The sequence below is a fragment of the Ursus americanus genome, chromosome 5 (assembly GCF_024610735.1).
Source record: "Ursus americanus isolate L20-20 chromosome 5, mUrsAme1.1.p, whole genome shotgun sequence".
Lineage (NCBI taxonomy): Eukaryota > Metazoa > Chordata > Mammalia > Carnivora > Ursidae > Ursus > Ursus americanus.
Genome location: NC_142131.1, coordinates 67440001 through 67456041, shown reverse-complemented (window position 1 = coordinate 67456041; position 16041 = coordinate 67440001). Strand labels below are relative to the sequence as shown.

Here is a 16041-nt window from a genome sequence, read left to right as displayed (position 1 = left end):
GCTCAGCAGGGAGCCTGCTTCTCCCTTTCCTTCTGCCTGCAGCTCCCCCTGCTTGTACTCTCTCTGTGTCAAATAAATGAATAAAATCTTTAAAAATAAATAAAAAACAGGGGCGCCTGGGTGGCGCAGTCGTTAAGCGTCTGCCTTCGGCTCAGGGCGTGATCCCGGCGTTCGGGGATCGAGTCCCGCATCAGGCTTCTCCACTGGGAGCCTGCTTCTTCCTCTCCCACTCCCCTGCTGTGTTCCCTCTCTCGCTGGCTGTCTCTCTGTCACATAAATAAAAATAAAATCTTTAAAAAAATAAATAAATAAATAACAAAAAGCTATACTTCCTAGATTTCTAGAGTCCTATGGAAGTGTGCACGAGCTTTGCAGGACAGTTTAGAGATCAGATGTCTTTGCTTTTGTGATAATTATTTCTTCCCGTCCTTACTTTTTCTTCTCTCTACATTACCCGCTCATTTCATTCAGCAGGATTGAATTGAGTCACACTTACGGTAAAGGAGCATATACCGAAAGGGGAGTAGCGTGTCACTGTTGCTACTTGCAGCTTGAAGGCATATTACCTCTGCTCCGAGGTGTCCCAGAGAAGGAGATAATGAGACAGAGCATAATTTGATTCCGGCCATCCGCACTGTTATTGCCTTATATTATTACTACCTCAGATGCCATATATCCCAGATTATTATACAAACTGGTATAAATTTTTCTTTATGACCATGTTGACATTGATAATTAAAGTTAAATTCATTTGCCCACCAATTCTCATGCTTCGTATAAAGGTGATGTGACCTTAACAGTTTTGGAAAATTAATTTATTAGGCTGTTTTGCAGGAGAGGTGAGAAGTCAGAATTTATAATCTATACGTAAAGTCTCCTTTGCGTTCATTTCTCCCAAAGGCATGATATTCCTCCTCCCACCGTGAAGCTTCTGGCTGGTGATCCCGCAATCATGCATGCTGATGACATCTTCATTCGACGATCTTTCCACCGGGCCTTTCTATTAGTCTGGCATTTCCCACCCCACAAGAGCTTAGTGTTGCCTGAAAATGTGTGGGTTCCCCTCTGATCTGTCTCTTCTGGATTAGTTATAAGCAGGCGACACAAAACGGGTTCTGCCCTGATCTCTGACAATGCTGCTGTTACTTTTTGCTAAAAAAAGGTGCTAAACGCTGTGTAAAATATTCCTCCTTACCTTTCAATGCCTATTTTAAGAGTAACATGCAATGATTTTTTTTTTTTTTTTTGGAAGCCTAAAATGTGTGGACGGATTTCATATTGATTATACACTTTTGCCTCAGAAATTAAAATTACGTGTAAATATTTATATATAACATAAAGATAGACACATGAACATATACTTGGGTGTGTAGAGGTCTATATATGTATATATGACATATATGTTTATAGGATATGTTCATACTGACACATGAAACACTGTACTCGCTATCAAATGTTCTTTTTATTTTTGAAACACAGCTGGTGAGCACTGACAAGATAGGAGTGTGGCCAGAAAAAAAAATGCCTTGGAAGTTAGAAGACTAAAGCTCCCAGCTCAGCTGTGTCCTTCACTGCGTCTGCAACCCTAGGCAGTTTCTAGTATTGGACCTTTTGGCGCTTTACCTTCTTTTATTTGGAATAAGAGAGGGTTGATTTAGATCGGTGATTCTTAAACCCCGAGGGTCCATGAGAAGCACTTGGGGGAGCTTCTCAAAGTGCAGATGCCCAGCGCCTCTCAGGAGAGCCTGGATTAATTTTTTAAAAGCCTCTCCTGCGAGTGTAAATGTGCGTTTAGCTGCACAAACGCTGGGGTCTTCCCAGGTGTGCGAGTGTCTTGCTTTCTTTTCCCTTCCCAAGACAGGATGGGCCATGCTGCCGGAGCGCCATAGCAGAGCTGGTCCTTTGGGTGGATTTGTGTCATAGCTGTGATTATACGGAACGTTCTCTGGGTCGGAGAGTCCTGAATGGCAACACACTGTCTGCTCTGTGTCTCCCCCACGCATGGCGTCTCCCTGTCCACTCAAGTGTGGAGCCTCCTGGTCATGGTCCGCTACCATTTGCTCTGTGCAGTTGAACACACTCGAGTTCGCACCCTCTATCGGCATCTCAGCCATGGTCCGTGGCAAGGAAGGATGAGAGCCCCCAGCTCATGTGTGTTCTTCCATGTTCCCTTGAACCAGTTGCCCAGAGCCATGTTTTACTTCCCACCCCCAGTCTTTTTGCCCCTCAACCTCTTCAAATGTTTTGGTCTCTGGTTTTCTTCTCTTGCCCATCCTGTGACCTTGACTCTCTTTGACCCCTGAAAAAACCAATAAATACATTTTATTGACACAGTAGTTACTTAGAACAAGAATGGTAGTTTTAAAGCATATCAGCTTCTGATCACCTCTGCCCCGTGAGTTGACCAGTGAGTGCGTGAGATAGATTATTTAGCAACATAACGACTTAAAAAAACAAAATGTTACTTTTAGGATTTTTACTCCCACTGGCCTCCTTTTACAGATGGGGAAACTGAGGCACAGAGAGGGGTTTTTCTTTGTTTTTTTAAATAACTTGCCTAAGATCATCGAGCTAATAGAAGGCAGAGTCAGGATTTGAACCTTGGTCTTTCTGATTCCAAAGCCCAAGTTGCCCCACCCCCACTCTTACCTTATTCACTGTACCCTCTCTGTAAATCACACCTGGCTCAAACCCGCCCTGAACGCCTTTCTCTTGTCATTTTCTTGCTTTTTTTTCTTGCTGTTTCTGTACAGAAACACTCTGTGTCTATTTCCTAGGCCTGGCGTCTTTTATTTATTTATTTGAACTTTATTTATTTACTTGAACAGCCTCTAAGGCCTACCCCCTCTTGCACCCCTTATTCCCATGGTGTTGAGAACCCATGCCCTGCTTGGCCAGCCTGTTTCCATCGCCATCCCACCAAGGTGCCAGACTTCTGTCTCCAGGTGTCTTTCACATTGCTCCCTTCATCTTTCAGCCAGTTTTTCTGGAATGTTCTGTGCTGGCAAGGTCCCGTGGAAGGCCTGAAATCCCGAGGGCCTGGCTCTCTACCTTCTTGGCATTGCTCAGGGTTACCCTCTGTGGGCAGCCATGCTTTCTCTCCCCCTTTTTTGCTGTTTTTCCCTTCTGAACTCCCTCTAAACCTCGAGCACAGTGTGGAGCCTCAGTCTGGAGTCTGTGTCTCAACTCTCAAGTGAACTCAGCTCTTAAGGCAAAGACAGTGTGCCAACAGTCCTGAGCGTATAGTATTTGCTAAATAAATAGGCACTGAGCGAGCTAGTAATTTGCAGCAATCCTGCTTCCCCCGCTCCAGTCGAATAGTCTGTTACTATGTTACTAGTCCAGAAGATTTTTTTTAAATCTTGATGTATAGGAATTTTTTAAAGTGTGTGTTGCTGTGCTTATTTTAAAGGCCCCAAAACTCATCTTCTCCACCTCTTGCTGTTCTCCCAGTAAATGTCCCCTCGACGGTCATGGAGGCCATGTGCAGACAGGACGCCCTGCAGCCCTTCAGCAAGAGCGGCAAGCTGCCCCCCGCCGCCCAGCAGCGCTCCGTGGTCTTCCCGCAGACTCCGTGCAGCAGGAACTTCTCTCTCCTGGACAAGTCCGGGCCCATGGAGTCGGGATTTAACCAGATCAACGTGAAAAACCAGCGCGTGCTCGCGAGCCCGACTTCCACCAGCCAGCTGCACTCGGAGTTCAGTGACTGGCATCTTTGGAAATGCGGCCAGTGCTTTAAGACTTTCACGCAGCGGATCCTCCTACAGATGCACGTGTGCACACAGAACCCTGACAGGTAACCCCGACTCTCGCTGCTCCCCACGGGGCCGCTTAGGGAGACCCGCTGCTGGCCTTCTGCCAGGCTCCGGGCGCCTCCTGCAGCTGCACCGCGCCTACGGGTGGGGGGAGGGGACCCCGTGATGGGAGGTGTGTGCGTTCTGGAAGGGCAGAGAGCAATATGGGGCGGGGGGGGGCTGCTGACTTTATTGTGGAGACGGGCTACGGGAACGCCAGTGGTTGCAGGGAGGACTCCACTCTTGCTTTCCACGCGGTTCTGTCCACATCCAAAGGGGAGCAAAGTAGACGGCACGTGTGTGAATATCATAGATGGAAAAATGAGGTCAAGATCATCAGAATCCTCTCTGTCTTCCTAAGATAATATAGCCGGCCGCTCCGCTTGCTGTCACGGGCATTTCAGGGTTCACCTCCAGTGTGCCGTGGGTATGAACTTAATTAAGTACTAAGAGGTAATGAATTGGAATTTTTTGCTTAGTACTATTTTTCTTTAGAGCATGCAAAGCCATAAATCGTGCAAAGCTGTCAGAAGGAAATAACCTACTCTGCTAGTGATGTGCAGGAAAACAGACGCCACTTATTCAATAAACTAATATCCACACAGAAGAAAAATGTTGACTAGATACCTCAGAGTCAAAGTTGGTTTGAAAGTTTGTCAATAAAGAATTTTATGGCCATGAACTGAGGATGAAATTTAGCTGAACAAGTGAATTAAAATTTCAGGTGCTCTGACGAGTGGCACAGTAGATATAATGGAACTATTATTTATGAATCAAAACTGGTTTATTCGACAGTCTTGAGAGCCGGGAGCACAAAAGACAAAAATCAAAATAATTCAATAAGAAAGGAGTGTGTTTTCTCTCTCTCTCTCTCCTTCACGTCCTGTGCAAATTTGATTAAACCCCAAATATCTAAGAAGAGCCTTGAAAACACACTTTGAATAGAAACGCAGAGAAGGATTTTTGGAAGGATGATAGGAGATGTGGAAGCAGTCTTCTGAATTATTATCTTCATTTGGCCACTGATTCACTTAAGCCACTCAGGCTCTCTCTGCCTTCTGTTCTACGCCCAGCTGTCCCCTCCCCGCCGTGCAGAGTACGACAGCGTCGTAGAAAACCCAGCAGGGACACATAGACTGGAGGTGTGCTGGAGACGGGGTGGATGTCTTCTAGAACAATAACAAGACTCCCTTGCAGTGTACATATGCCCATTTATATGTGTGTACGTTTTTATTTGTGCCTTTCTAGAAAACACTTGCTTAGCATCAAGCATTGCTCTAATTAGTGTTGAAATGGTTGCGTTAGGGGTATTATGGCAGCAGGGTCTTTTTCTTTTTCAAAGATTTTATTTATTTGGGAGAGAGAAGGAGAGCACACAAGCAGGGGGAGCAGCAGGGACAGGGAGAGGGAGAAGCAGGCTCCCCACTGAACAGAGAGCCTGATACGGGGCTCAATCCCAGGACCCTGAGATCACGACCTGAGCCGAAGGCAGATGCTTCACGGACTGAGCCACTGAGGCGCCCCAGCAGCTGGGTCTTTATAATCTTTTACTTTCACCAGTAGAGACCCTGGTGAAAATATCACCAGACCTCCGAACATCTTAGTACTTTCTGGCTTTACAGGAGTTACAAAAGTTCTGAAAATGTTTTCCTCACTCAGAAAGGCTCTTCTTGGGAAGTTCCTCTCTCTTGCAAGGATACGCAGAGCTTTAAGATCTATCTATCCAGAGTTCGTAATACATTTTCGTAGTTTTTTAAATATAAAAGGTACACTAAATTGTGTTATCAACTTGCGTTTTAAATTGAGTGCGTTCAGGTGGACGGTTCTGTTTTTTGCGTGGGTGCATTGGCATAAAAATTGAGCACGCAAAGTGAAATGATGGTTGGAAGTGTCTGGATACTGGAACGCAAAGCTTAGCTTTGGTTATAGGATTTCATGCTGAATATCACATAAAGCAATGAGAATCGGTCACAGTAAGTAGATACTGAAACGGACTCTTGTGTGTGACCCCAGTTACACTTGCAAAACCATATGTGTATTATGGTTTAAGTCCCTAGGAAGTCTGTTCCATCAAATAATAGTGTCATAATTTGCAAAGCATCTATGTAAACTGTCAGAAAAATACCTGACAAATGGAGAAAACTTCCCTATACAACATACATTTCCACGAGAGACTGTTTGGTCAGTGTTGATTCCAGGCTAATGTAGATTAGAGATTTCCAGCCTGTGCTAGACCCCGTTGGGCTTCTTTGACTTAGATGCCCAGGTGTGGTGTGGCCAGCCTTCCCAGATAGGGTATAGTGTCGGGTGCTTGATACCCAGGCCGGTAGCCGGAGCGGGATCAGATTACTCAGGCGCTGGGTTCGTACTTCTCTCTTCCCTGTGCTTTGCCGGTCAGCACTTGAGAGGCGGTCACCGTCATTCATGGATCAGTTGAATTTAAGATTTACGGCTTCAAAAAAATTGGACCCTTTACAGGCAAAGTAATCAAGTACATTGTTTCTTAGTCATGTTGGGGAGATGCTTGAATTACTCCATCCTATGCAAATTGATTATTGGAGGTAAAGGGGCAAATTAGTGAAAGATACCCACTCACTTTGATGCACTTGTTTCTTTCTAGGTCCCCAATTTGCTTTTAGCAGCTAGGACCGGAATAGCTCTTTTCTGTTCTAGAACCTAGAATGCCGGCTTGGTACCAGCAGGTTTGGAAGTAAAAAAACACTCTCCATAATACTTAACCACATGAGTGAATTGCTAAGTAGGAGAAATATCCAGAACTACAGGGGAGCATCAGATTTCTTCTATACGGTGGTCCTGAAATTTGGAGCCTTTTCTCTCATTATTATCCATGTGGAGAGTTGCAACTGCTGAATGTACATATTTTCTTTAGTTACTGACTTCCTAAATCAGCTGGCTTTTGTGCCCATTCAGCCATATGCCGTGACAAAGCTTAGAATCTGCCAGTCAGAAACCATTTCCCCTCTCTTTGAAAAACTCGGAACGCTTTTATTTTGGTAGGAAAATCTTGCTAGAACCAGAGGCGAAAAAGAGAGACACCGAAGACAAAGTCAGAAGGTAAACAGCTTAGAGTTTCAAACAGGTCCAAATTTGAAACAGGCCCGTGAATCTGAGGTCCAAAAGATTTTTCACTCAACGGACGGAATATTTGGCCACGAAACTCAAGACATTTGAACCTTCATCAAAGAGACTATATTCGTGAGCTTTTCCATGTGAGAGACCATCAATAAGTCTCTGCCTTGATATAAAAGAAAAAGCTCTGGGGACACCTAGGGCTGCCAGCATTATTACCATTTTTCATTACTACATTATTTACAGTAATGCAGAAAGAAATTCCAGTTGACCTGGCCAGGTAAGAATTAGCACTAAAGGTAAAAACACATCCCAAAGGGCTTAGGAGCCACAGAATTGTTACTTCTTGATTTTGTTCTGTTCATATTAAATCAACCACCCCCCAATTCTCTTCTTCCTTTTTCCCAAGCTACTGCCTTTGTCTCTGCCTGAATGAATTCAAAGGGAGGAAGCTATTAGGATCTAGACCCACCAAGATTTTATTTAGGGACTTCATAAATACTTGGGGTATTTGCATTAGCTTATGACCTAGGCTAAGACAGCTTAAATCGCTTTTTTCTTGAACCAGGAGTTAGAAATCCCTTTTCTCTTCTGTTTTTCTGCTGCAGAAACTCTCAACAGTCCCACTGGGGGGGCTCCAGAAAGGGGTAAGCGACGCCTACGATCTCGGTGGATTATTTTCTGATGACCACGTCTTCTTTTATTTTCGGCAGACAGTGTCTTTACAATGCTTATCTTTTATGTTGCGTCCTTTTCTTTTCTCCTTTTTGATTTTTGTGTGGCCCAGGTTTGCCTTTTAGTCTCCTGGGTGCCCCCTGAGCTGTTCACATTTGTGCTGTGTTGCGTGTCATTGACCGTGATTGGTTGTGGTGGTCCCAGGGGGCAAGACGACCCTCGGAGGTGCTGTGTGGTGGGAGGAGCCTGGAGACGATGCATCACCATCCCCTTCATCGTTTCTTTGCAATGTGTCCTGTTCTTGTGTTCCACTGTCCTCCCCCACCCCTCCTCACCGCCCCCCACCCCCCGCTGCCCCCGAGTGTGAAGCTTCTGTTCTTTCTAGGGTTCTGTGTTCTCCAGGTCCTTTGGCTCTGCACTTTTGCCACTGCCCTGAGATCTTTCCTCCTTCCATAGAGCTGTGTTCTTTTCTCCCTCCACACAGCCCAGCAGTGACCTCAGTGGTGCTCCCTTTGAAGTCTTGGAAGACGTGCACGTGGGCGGACTTGACGCGGGGCACGGAGAGAATGTGGGCCCAGCCGAACAACTTTTGTCCCGGAGGCTTCCGTTGCCATGAAGGAAAAAAAAAATCAAAGGATTAATATTTTAAACCAAACCACACTTAATTTTGTTAGATGTTTCATCCTTTTTGCTCTGTGTACACCAAACCAATTACAGACTCAAAGCAAATGAATTGCACATTGTCCTGGAGACGAATCTTCGGCAGAATTACTGCCAGTCACAGGGCGTGCCACGGGATGTATGAAATTGTCTCGCTGCTTTCCATCTGCTTAAAGGTGGACCCACAGTGATAGGTGTTCACTAACTCGACCCAGGCTTTGTTGTATTTTTTAGTTTTGTTTTTTTTTTTTAATTGAGTATGGGGCACCTTCTCGTTTTCCATAAAGCCTTGATATTTCCGTGTTGACACTAGTCGCACACGAGCCTAGGTCAATTGAAAATCGTCAAAATTAAGCAAAACAGCTCGTCCATTTCTCATGCCGTGAACCGTGGCCGTGAACCATGGAGCTCATGGCTTCCATATTGGATAGTGTCCATAAAGAACGTTCCCAGCATCAGACAGCAGTGCTAGATGTCTCAGGTAGTAAAAAAAAAAAAAAAAAAAAAAAAAAAAAAAAAAAAAAGCCATGAGCTTCTTCTGGTTTTGAGCTGTCAGCCCTTTGTGAGGAATGCTGGTTGCGTTTGTTTTGAGAATAATGAATTGTTGTCTGTGGGTGAGGACTCGGCGAGAATCAGAGTGCTTGAGGAAGGAGATTCCCATTTAGCTGAGAACCTGGAATGGGGAGAGCTAAACACAGCCCTCCATGAAACCAGTCTCCGAGCTGGTAGGACACATCAAAGAGAGGAAGAACTTTGGAGTTGAAATGGATTGTATCTGCGGGTTTAGTAACGTAAGCCTTACCTTTTGGCCAGACCTTGCCAAGTTAGTGAGAATGTTAGTTGTCAGTATAAAAAGCAGAGTAATGGCAACGAATTGCATGCCCTCAAAGCCCTTCAGTTGTGAATTTGGAGTCTTAACCCCTGTGGCCAGTTGTTCCAGAGAAGATTCCATCGTGCTCATCGTGTTTTCTGAGCCCTGCCCTCGGGCTTGGAGAATTCATTTTGTCTTGATTGTAGGCCTTTGTCCTTACCCTTTGTCCTTACCCAGCTCGATGATGTAGTTGGTGTTAAAATTACTTTTGGATTGTTTCCTTTTATTCATTTTTTAGGAAATAGCGAAAATCCAGGAAAAGAAGGAATCTTGTGTACTTGCTGTCTGACTTCTGTACTTTCCGAAGGCTGACTTTCTATAAATTTCTAGACTGAGAGAGAGAGACAAACTGTTATTATAGTGGCAGGTAGAGTACACATTTTAGTTCTGAATTCTGCGTAAAGTCAGCTTCTGCCAACGGGAATGTAACCATTTGGTGTAAACTTTTATTCGTCAAGGTACCTAAGAATGAAAGGACGTCGCTTTGTTTCTTGAGATCCGTTAAAGTAAGGTTGGGTTCTACCTTTTGGTACTATACTTTCTTGTTGCCCTGAATCCTTAGCTGTTTACTAAGTAAGTTTAAATGGTTCGTATTCTAATTAGCATGTGCACACACACACAGACACACGCACAACTGTAGAAGGCTCTGTGTCCCGGGAACTGGCTGATAGAAGATGGAGGTCAAATGCTGTGTCTTGTGGGGACCGTGTCTTGGACAGTTCCTCGGGCAACACGTGTTTGTTGATTATCTGGAAGCAGGAACAGAGCACGATGGGATCCAGGAGAACAGCTAGCTCAGTGTATCCCTCTTAGCAGAGAGATGAGATAGTCATCAGGAAGTCACGTTGACGTGTCTAAGTCCCACAGCTGCCTAACGCTAGCGGCTGAAGCAGGACTCCACTTTGCTGTCTTCCCTCTTGCTAGACCCTTCCATTCGGTCAAGCTAAATTCTACAAAGTTTTGAAAGCCGTGCCTTAGGTCACTGGATACCTAGCAAGTGCCTCTCAGGCCAGGAGTGGGCAAAGGGGGACGCGTTAGAATCCTATTTGCCTTTCCTTAGGATTCTCTTGGTAGGGAATAGGAGAATTCAAGATAAGCCTGGGGTCATTTCTGCTCTTGTGTGTGCAAATCTTTGCCATGGCGACTATTGACGTAAAAAGGATGGATTGACTTCTGACTACAGGAAATAAATCACCCCAACTTTTGACAGTGGACTTAGAAAAAAAGAAAAGATTAATTGGTTTTATTTAGTGGCTTATTGTTTATGTGATAGCTATTAAAAATAGGTAACCAGAGGCTAATCACTGTTAATGGTCCCTTCACTATTAGAAAAATCAATTGTCAGTGAATATAGCATGTGTTAATAAATTATTTTGTTTATAATCTTCCATAACATTTTAAAAAGTTCAGTCCTGAGAGAATTCTTTCTCGATGAATGCTTTAGGGTTAATGGTTACAGAGAACAGATTTGGCAGGGAGGACCTTCCCGTGTACGTAAAATTTTAATGGCTTTCAAAGCATTATTTAATAATTGTAAGAACATGCACGTGTAATTTATCAAGATTGATAAACTCCTTACCAAGGATGCTTATATATATTTTTTGAAACTTGTTTGAGAGCAGTTAAATAGATTTCTAAATGTAAGTAATTAAAATTGTATAGTATTGAGTTATTGACCAATCCTGGACTATTAATCAAGCTAAAAAATTCTACAATCAGTGCTCAGCGCGCTGAAGCCTGGTAAAATAATAGTGTTTGTGTTCAGTGAGGCAAGTAGCCACAATTAAGCACTTCGCTTGACAAATGAGCGGGTCCACTTTATTTTGCACTTAATTGAATCGTTGTACATGCTTGCCCACCATTGTCTCCTGGCCCTTCGTTTTGGTTTCCGGGCTTTGGAGCTGGTGCGTTTGTGGAGGTTAAAACCATTAAGTCGGCTCCTGCCGTTGGCTTTCTCAAACACAACCAGGAAACGTCTGGGCCACCGACCAGGGCTTCGCGAGCGCCGTTCACATCCCTCCTGACAGATTCTTAATTTTCTTAACCAAAATTTTGATAAACAAATTAGAGCGCGTGTCCAAGAACAATGAGAGGTAGCTTCTAATGGGGAAAACTCCCCCAGGTTTTCTATCACGCCCCAGATTCTGCTTTAGTCAACGGCAGAACTTGTGTAGAGAAAATAGAATTTTAATCTATTTTATGAAAACCCCAAATTGATTTACTTCTCATGAGCTGCAAAGAACGTTCTCTGATAATCTTGCTAATTATCAGGTGTTTGTCACAATTTCCCTCCACTTGCCTTCACACCACCCTCGTCCCTCCTGCAAACATAGTGACATCCCGTCATTTCTGTGCTGCTATAAATCATTGCTTGCCGCCAAATTAAACTGGTGAACTGAAGTTTAAAAGAAAAGACCCAGTGGATAAATATGTGTGTGTGTGTGTGTGTGTGTGTGTGTGTGTGTGTGTGTGTGTGTGTGTGAAGAGTAAGCACAAGTCAGGATTGCTTTTACAAAGAGACAGATGTGGGTACACACCTGGGTCCATCCGTGAACTCTCGGATGACCCCAAGTTGAGGCTGGGTTTGCAGACCCCAAGGCAGTTGAGTATTTATTAAAACACGCAAGCAGCTCGCTGCCTTCTCTGCATGTTTCCCCCAGGATCAAGTCCACACACCCTAGAGTAACCTTGGCCTCAAGAACTTAATTCCTACGAGGACGGCGTACCCGCTGTTTTCTGAACTGACAGAGATAGTAACAGATGCTTTCCCTGCCCCGGAGGATTAGGGTGAAGATGAAAGTAGGTAATTGATGGAGCACTTTGAAGAGTTTCAAGTGCCACGGAATTGGGAGCGACAGTGACATATCTTCTCTTGTTACGTTCTGCTTAATCAAGCCCATACTTCTAATGCCTCCGAAAGTGCGCTAATATTTGCCTCGGGTGGGGATAAAAACAAGAAGGTACGGGTTCTTGAAATGGTACAGTTAGTACCAGAAAGGAATACTCATTTGGGAATTAATGGGCCTCAGAAGCTCTGTGAATTTTGTTCCCGTGGCAACAAGTACGGGTCTCAGGGACCCAGCAGCCAGAGCCCCAGGGGCTGTTTGGAAAACTGAGAAAATGTCACCAGAAAGTTCTGGCCCTTGCTTCATGATCCTGATTTGCCCTGACTGACACAGACGGTAATGACCAGGCAGTCTCTTTATTTGTTTCAGACCTTATCAGTGCGGTCACTGCTCCCAGTCCTTTTCACAACCGTCCGAGCTGAGGAACCACGTGGTCACTCACTCCAGTGACCGGCCTTTCAAGTGTGGCTACTGTGGCCGTGCCTTCGCCGGGGCCACCACCCTTAACAACCACATCCGAACCCACACTGGAGAAAAGCCCTTCAAGTAAGTAGAGCCTACCCTGAACCTCCTTTCCTCTCAAGCTGTGCGACCATGGACACGGGAAGATCTTTCTGGGTCTGTTTTCTCATCAGAAAAATTAAAAAGTTAGGAGTAAGTCATTTTAAGATTTCTTTCTCGTTTCCGAGGATTTATGCTTCTAGAATTTAAGCTGGCAGCCCCCACAAAGTGCCATCTTTGGGTCACCAGCAAGCCCATGACCGTCAGTGAGGTGACCCGGTTTTTAGGACGTCTAAATAGTCATCCCTTGGGAAACTTGAATGTTTTAGGATTCTGGTGGATGCTTTCCTCCCCTTTCCTATCTGTTCAAGTGGTTTAAATCTGTGATAGAAGCCAACTTGTGGCTTTCCGAGCGTGCCCTTCGGATCTCAGAATTACTATGTTGGTGACACAAAACAAAACAAAACACAACCACGTGCAGGGCACATCCGAATTCTTGAGGATTCAGGGAATGTAGTTTTAAAAAGGTAGGACTGAGCTCCGAGGCCTTTGGCAAGGTAAGAGCCCCCCAGACAGAGATTGTTTCTAGATATAGACCATTCATGAAAATAGTGGACATCTGAATCATGCAAGATGGCCTGTTCCTTCACTCATTCATTTATTCATGTATGTGTCATTCATTCAGCAAATATTTATTGAGCATCTACTTTTGTACTGGGCACCCAGCTAGGCTCAAAAGATACAGAGGTGAATGAGACTTGCTCCCCCTGTCTTTGAAGACCACGTAGTTTATGGGGAAGCCCAATTAATAAACAAGTATTACAACATAGGATGAAAAGTATAAAAGTGAAGAACAGTAAGCCATATACACACAGTGCTGCCGGGTAGCCCAGAAATGGAGTTATCAGTGCTGTCTGGTGGACAGGATGTTTAAGCTGGGTTTTGAAGGATGAGTAGGAGTTTTCCAGGCATACAAGGGAAAGAGGCATTCCTGGCAGCCCAAGCAGCATGTGGAAAGGCTTGGGAGTGTGAACCAGTACTTTTGACTTGCTCAGTTGTCCCAAAGCAACTTCTGCTGTCTGTGTGATGGATTCTTTTTTCTCTTCAACCCTCCACATATCTCTTCACTCATTTGCTGCCTTGGTTTTCCCTGGTTGGGAAGGACAATTCAAAGGACATAAACGTGTAGCCTATTTACTTTCTGTAGGACAAGATCAAGCAAAAAGAGAAATGATTCAGGCAGTAGGAGACGGATCCCCTGGCTCAGTTTCAGCCCATGAGTCTTTGTAGAGTCTTATTACCCATGATTTCCCTTTTGGACCTGTTGGTGTGGTCCATTGTTGCCCTGGCACTCAGCCTGAGGCTAGGTTTGCTGGCCTGGGTCCTGCCTGCCTCGGTGTCTGCCATCAGAGGGAGGAACTCGTAAAAATGTGTCGTCTTCACTTACCTCCCCGTGAATCAGTTACCTTTATTCATTATCCTCAACTGGTTTCATCATGGTTTAATTTACGATATTAATAATAAAAAGAGTTTTAATTTTTCTCCACGTACATGGGTGTAGCTTGTGCACTGCACAAAAGCATTTGGCTAAGGGGATAGAAAGAGGTCTAAAATCAAAGCCTGCACTGCACCAGCCAAGCCGGACACTCCGGGGGCTCTGAGAGCCCAAAGGGACTGCTTTTTTCTCATCTACCCTGCAGGCCACTGGTTAGCGCAGGTACTGGGGTTCCTAACACAGGTGTTTGTGTCCTGCATGGTGGACTTTGTCATCGTCCTCGGGCCTGACCGTCAGGGGGTTCAGAGATTCTGGCTTCGTCACTGCTCTGGATGTGGAAGAGGACAGTCGCCCAAGTGCCATGCCTTGGAGCAAGAGAGTTTTTCAAAAGCGAAGGTGTGGGAGGACTGGCGATCCTTCTGGCCCCTTACATTAGAGAGGGCAGCCCGGCAGCCACGGTGCCAGGAATCAGATTGATTTTTATCTCGTTGCTGTGTAAATAGATTTTAGTAATTAATTGAAGAGGTTTCAGGGTCAAAATGGGAAATAGATTTCTGTTAATGTTCAGGTGTTACTTATGTGTAACCTCGTTGACTCCACTCAATTTTTTTTTTCTCTAACATCCTGTTTTTGTCATGTTTCCAATAGAGTTGCCATTTTAACTTTAATTCATCGGAGTAATATTTGAGGGGCTTTCATAATTGCAACTTTTTCCTTTCTTAAAGTATGTTTTTGTGACCATCGCCTAATTTCATCCAGAAAACAAATTAAGAAAACCGCGAGGGTTGGTCGGATTAGATTCTGGGTCCATGCTGTAGTTCCTTCTGCTTGTACTCTTACTCAGATAGCTTCATGCTGTATGTAGGGTGGGGTGGGCTTTTTTCCTTTTGATTTAGCAAATGTACATCCCCAGGGGAGAACCGAGTGTCCGCTCATTTAAAGAGTGCAAGTTTTAAACATCTTCTAGGAAAACTAAATCCTTCAGTGTATACAGTCAGATCTTCCAGGACTGAACTATCCCAGGGGAGTTTTGGGAAGCTTCTCACCATAGCTCACAGATATCCATCCCACGGACATTTGTAAATATTATGAAGATACCCTTTTACAAGCTCATAAAAGAAACGTTTGAAAAAACTTTTGTTGCAAATTAGTAAAAGGGATTTCACAGCAACAGTTAATTTTACTACTTCAACTAATGGGTATTGGCTTAAACAATGTTACAAGGAAGGGGCAGGACCTCATAAGGATGCAGAACCCTAAACTGTACGCCTGGGGCAGCTTGCAGGGAGATGCCCCAAATGGCTCAGCCCCCAAATGGTCCAACCCACCCAGGGCCCAGGAGGCGTTCGCAGAATTCTCGGGGGCCGGCCACGACAGAGGAGGGCCTGTTCCAACATCTAAAATCTTCTGCTGGGATGTGGGCGTAGGCACATCAAGATTATTGCCATCCCAAGAAGGCTCGAGAAGACCTGGCAGTAAGAGATTAGAGTCTCGGTCCAGGCTTTGCCTCATGATCCGATGGGCTGAGATCCCTCTGAAACACTCCACCCCCGCAGGCAGCAGGTAGGTCACGGGCCTGTTGGCAGGCGACTTGGCTGTAGGCATAGAACTTCTATGGTAAAGGAGTACGTAGGAAAAATACCCACCAAGGGAGCATAATGAAGGTCTTGGCTTTCAGTTTGTACGGTGGGACTGGAAGTCATCGGCAGCAAGGCACGAGAGCAAGACATCATTTCGTTTAACGGCAGCTGCCAGCTCTTTATGGAAAAGAGGAAAGAAGGAAGGAAGGAAGTTCATTGGCATCTCCAACTTATTCTTTCTAGTGAGGACTCCTTCCTCCCTCCCTATTCCTAAACGTAATCTCTGAGGATTTCAGAGGGAGCTGCTCTCCTCTGCTCTGCCTGGAGCCACGTAAACTACTTGGTGCCCAGCTTTGGAGCCTGGGGAGACCAGGACTTCCCATACGAGAGGCTCTTCTCTTCATGTTTGTCAGAAGCAGGGGAAAAAACTCATCAGTACGTCTTTGCCTTAAGTAAAGACACACTGGCTCCTTATTAAAAAAAAAATCCAAGCATATTCCATAGAGCATCTAATATTTTCACAAGATTC

General features: G+C 44.8%; 1 protein-coding gene across 1 annotated transcript in view; it reads left to right on the top strand.

Annotated features, from left to right (window-relative positions):
• PRDM6 (PR/SET domain 6) overlaps nucleotides 1–16041 on the top strand; it is a 101067-nt gene that overhangs the window by 80248 nt on the left and 4778 nt on the right. The window contains exons 5-6 of the mRNA XM_045795081.2: nucleotides 3454–3796; nucleotides 12306–12482. Of these exons, the coding sequence (XP_045651037.2) occupies nucleotides 3454–3796; nucleotides 12306–12482 (520 nt within the window). The remainder of the gene's footprint in view (nucleotides 1–3453; nucleotides 3797–12305; nucleotides 12483–16041) is intronic.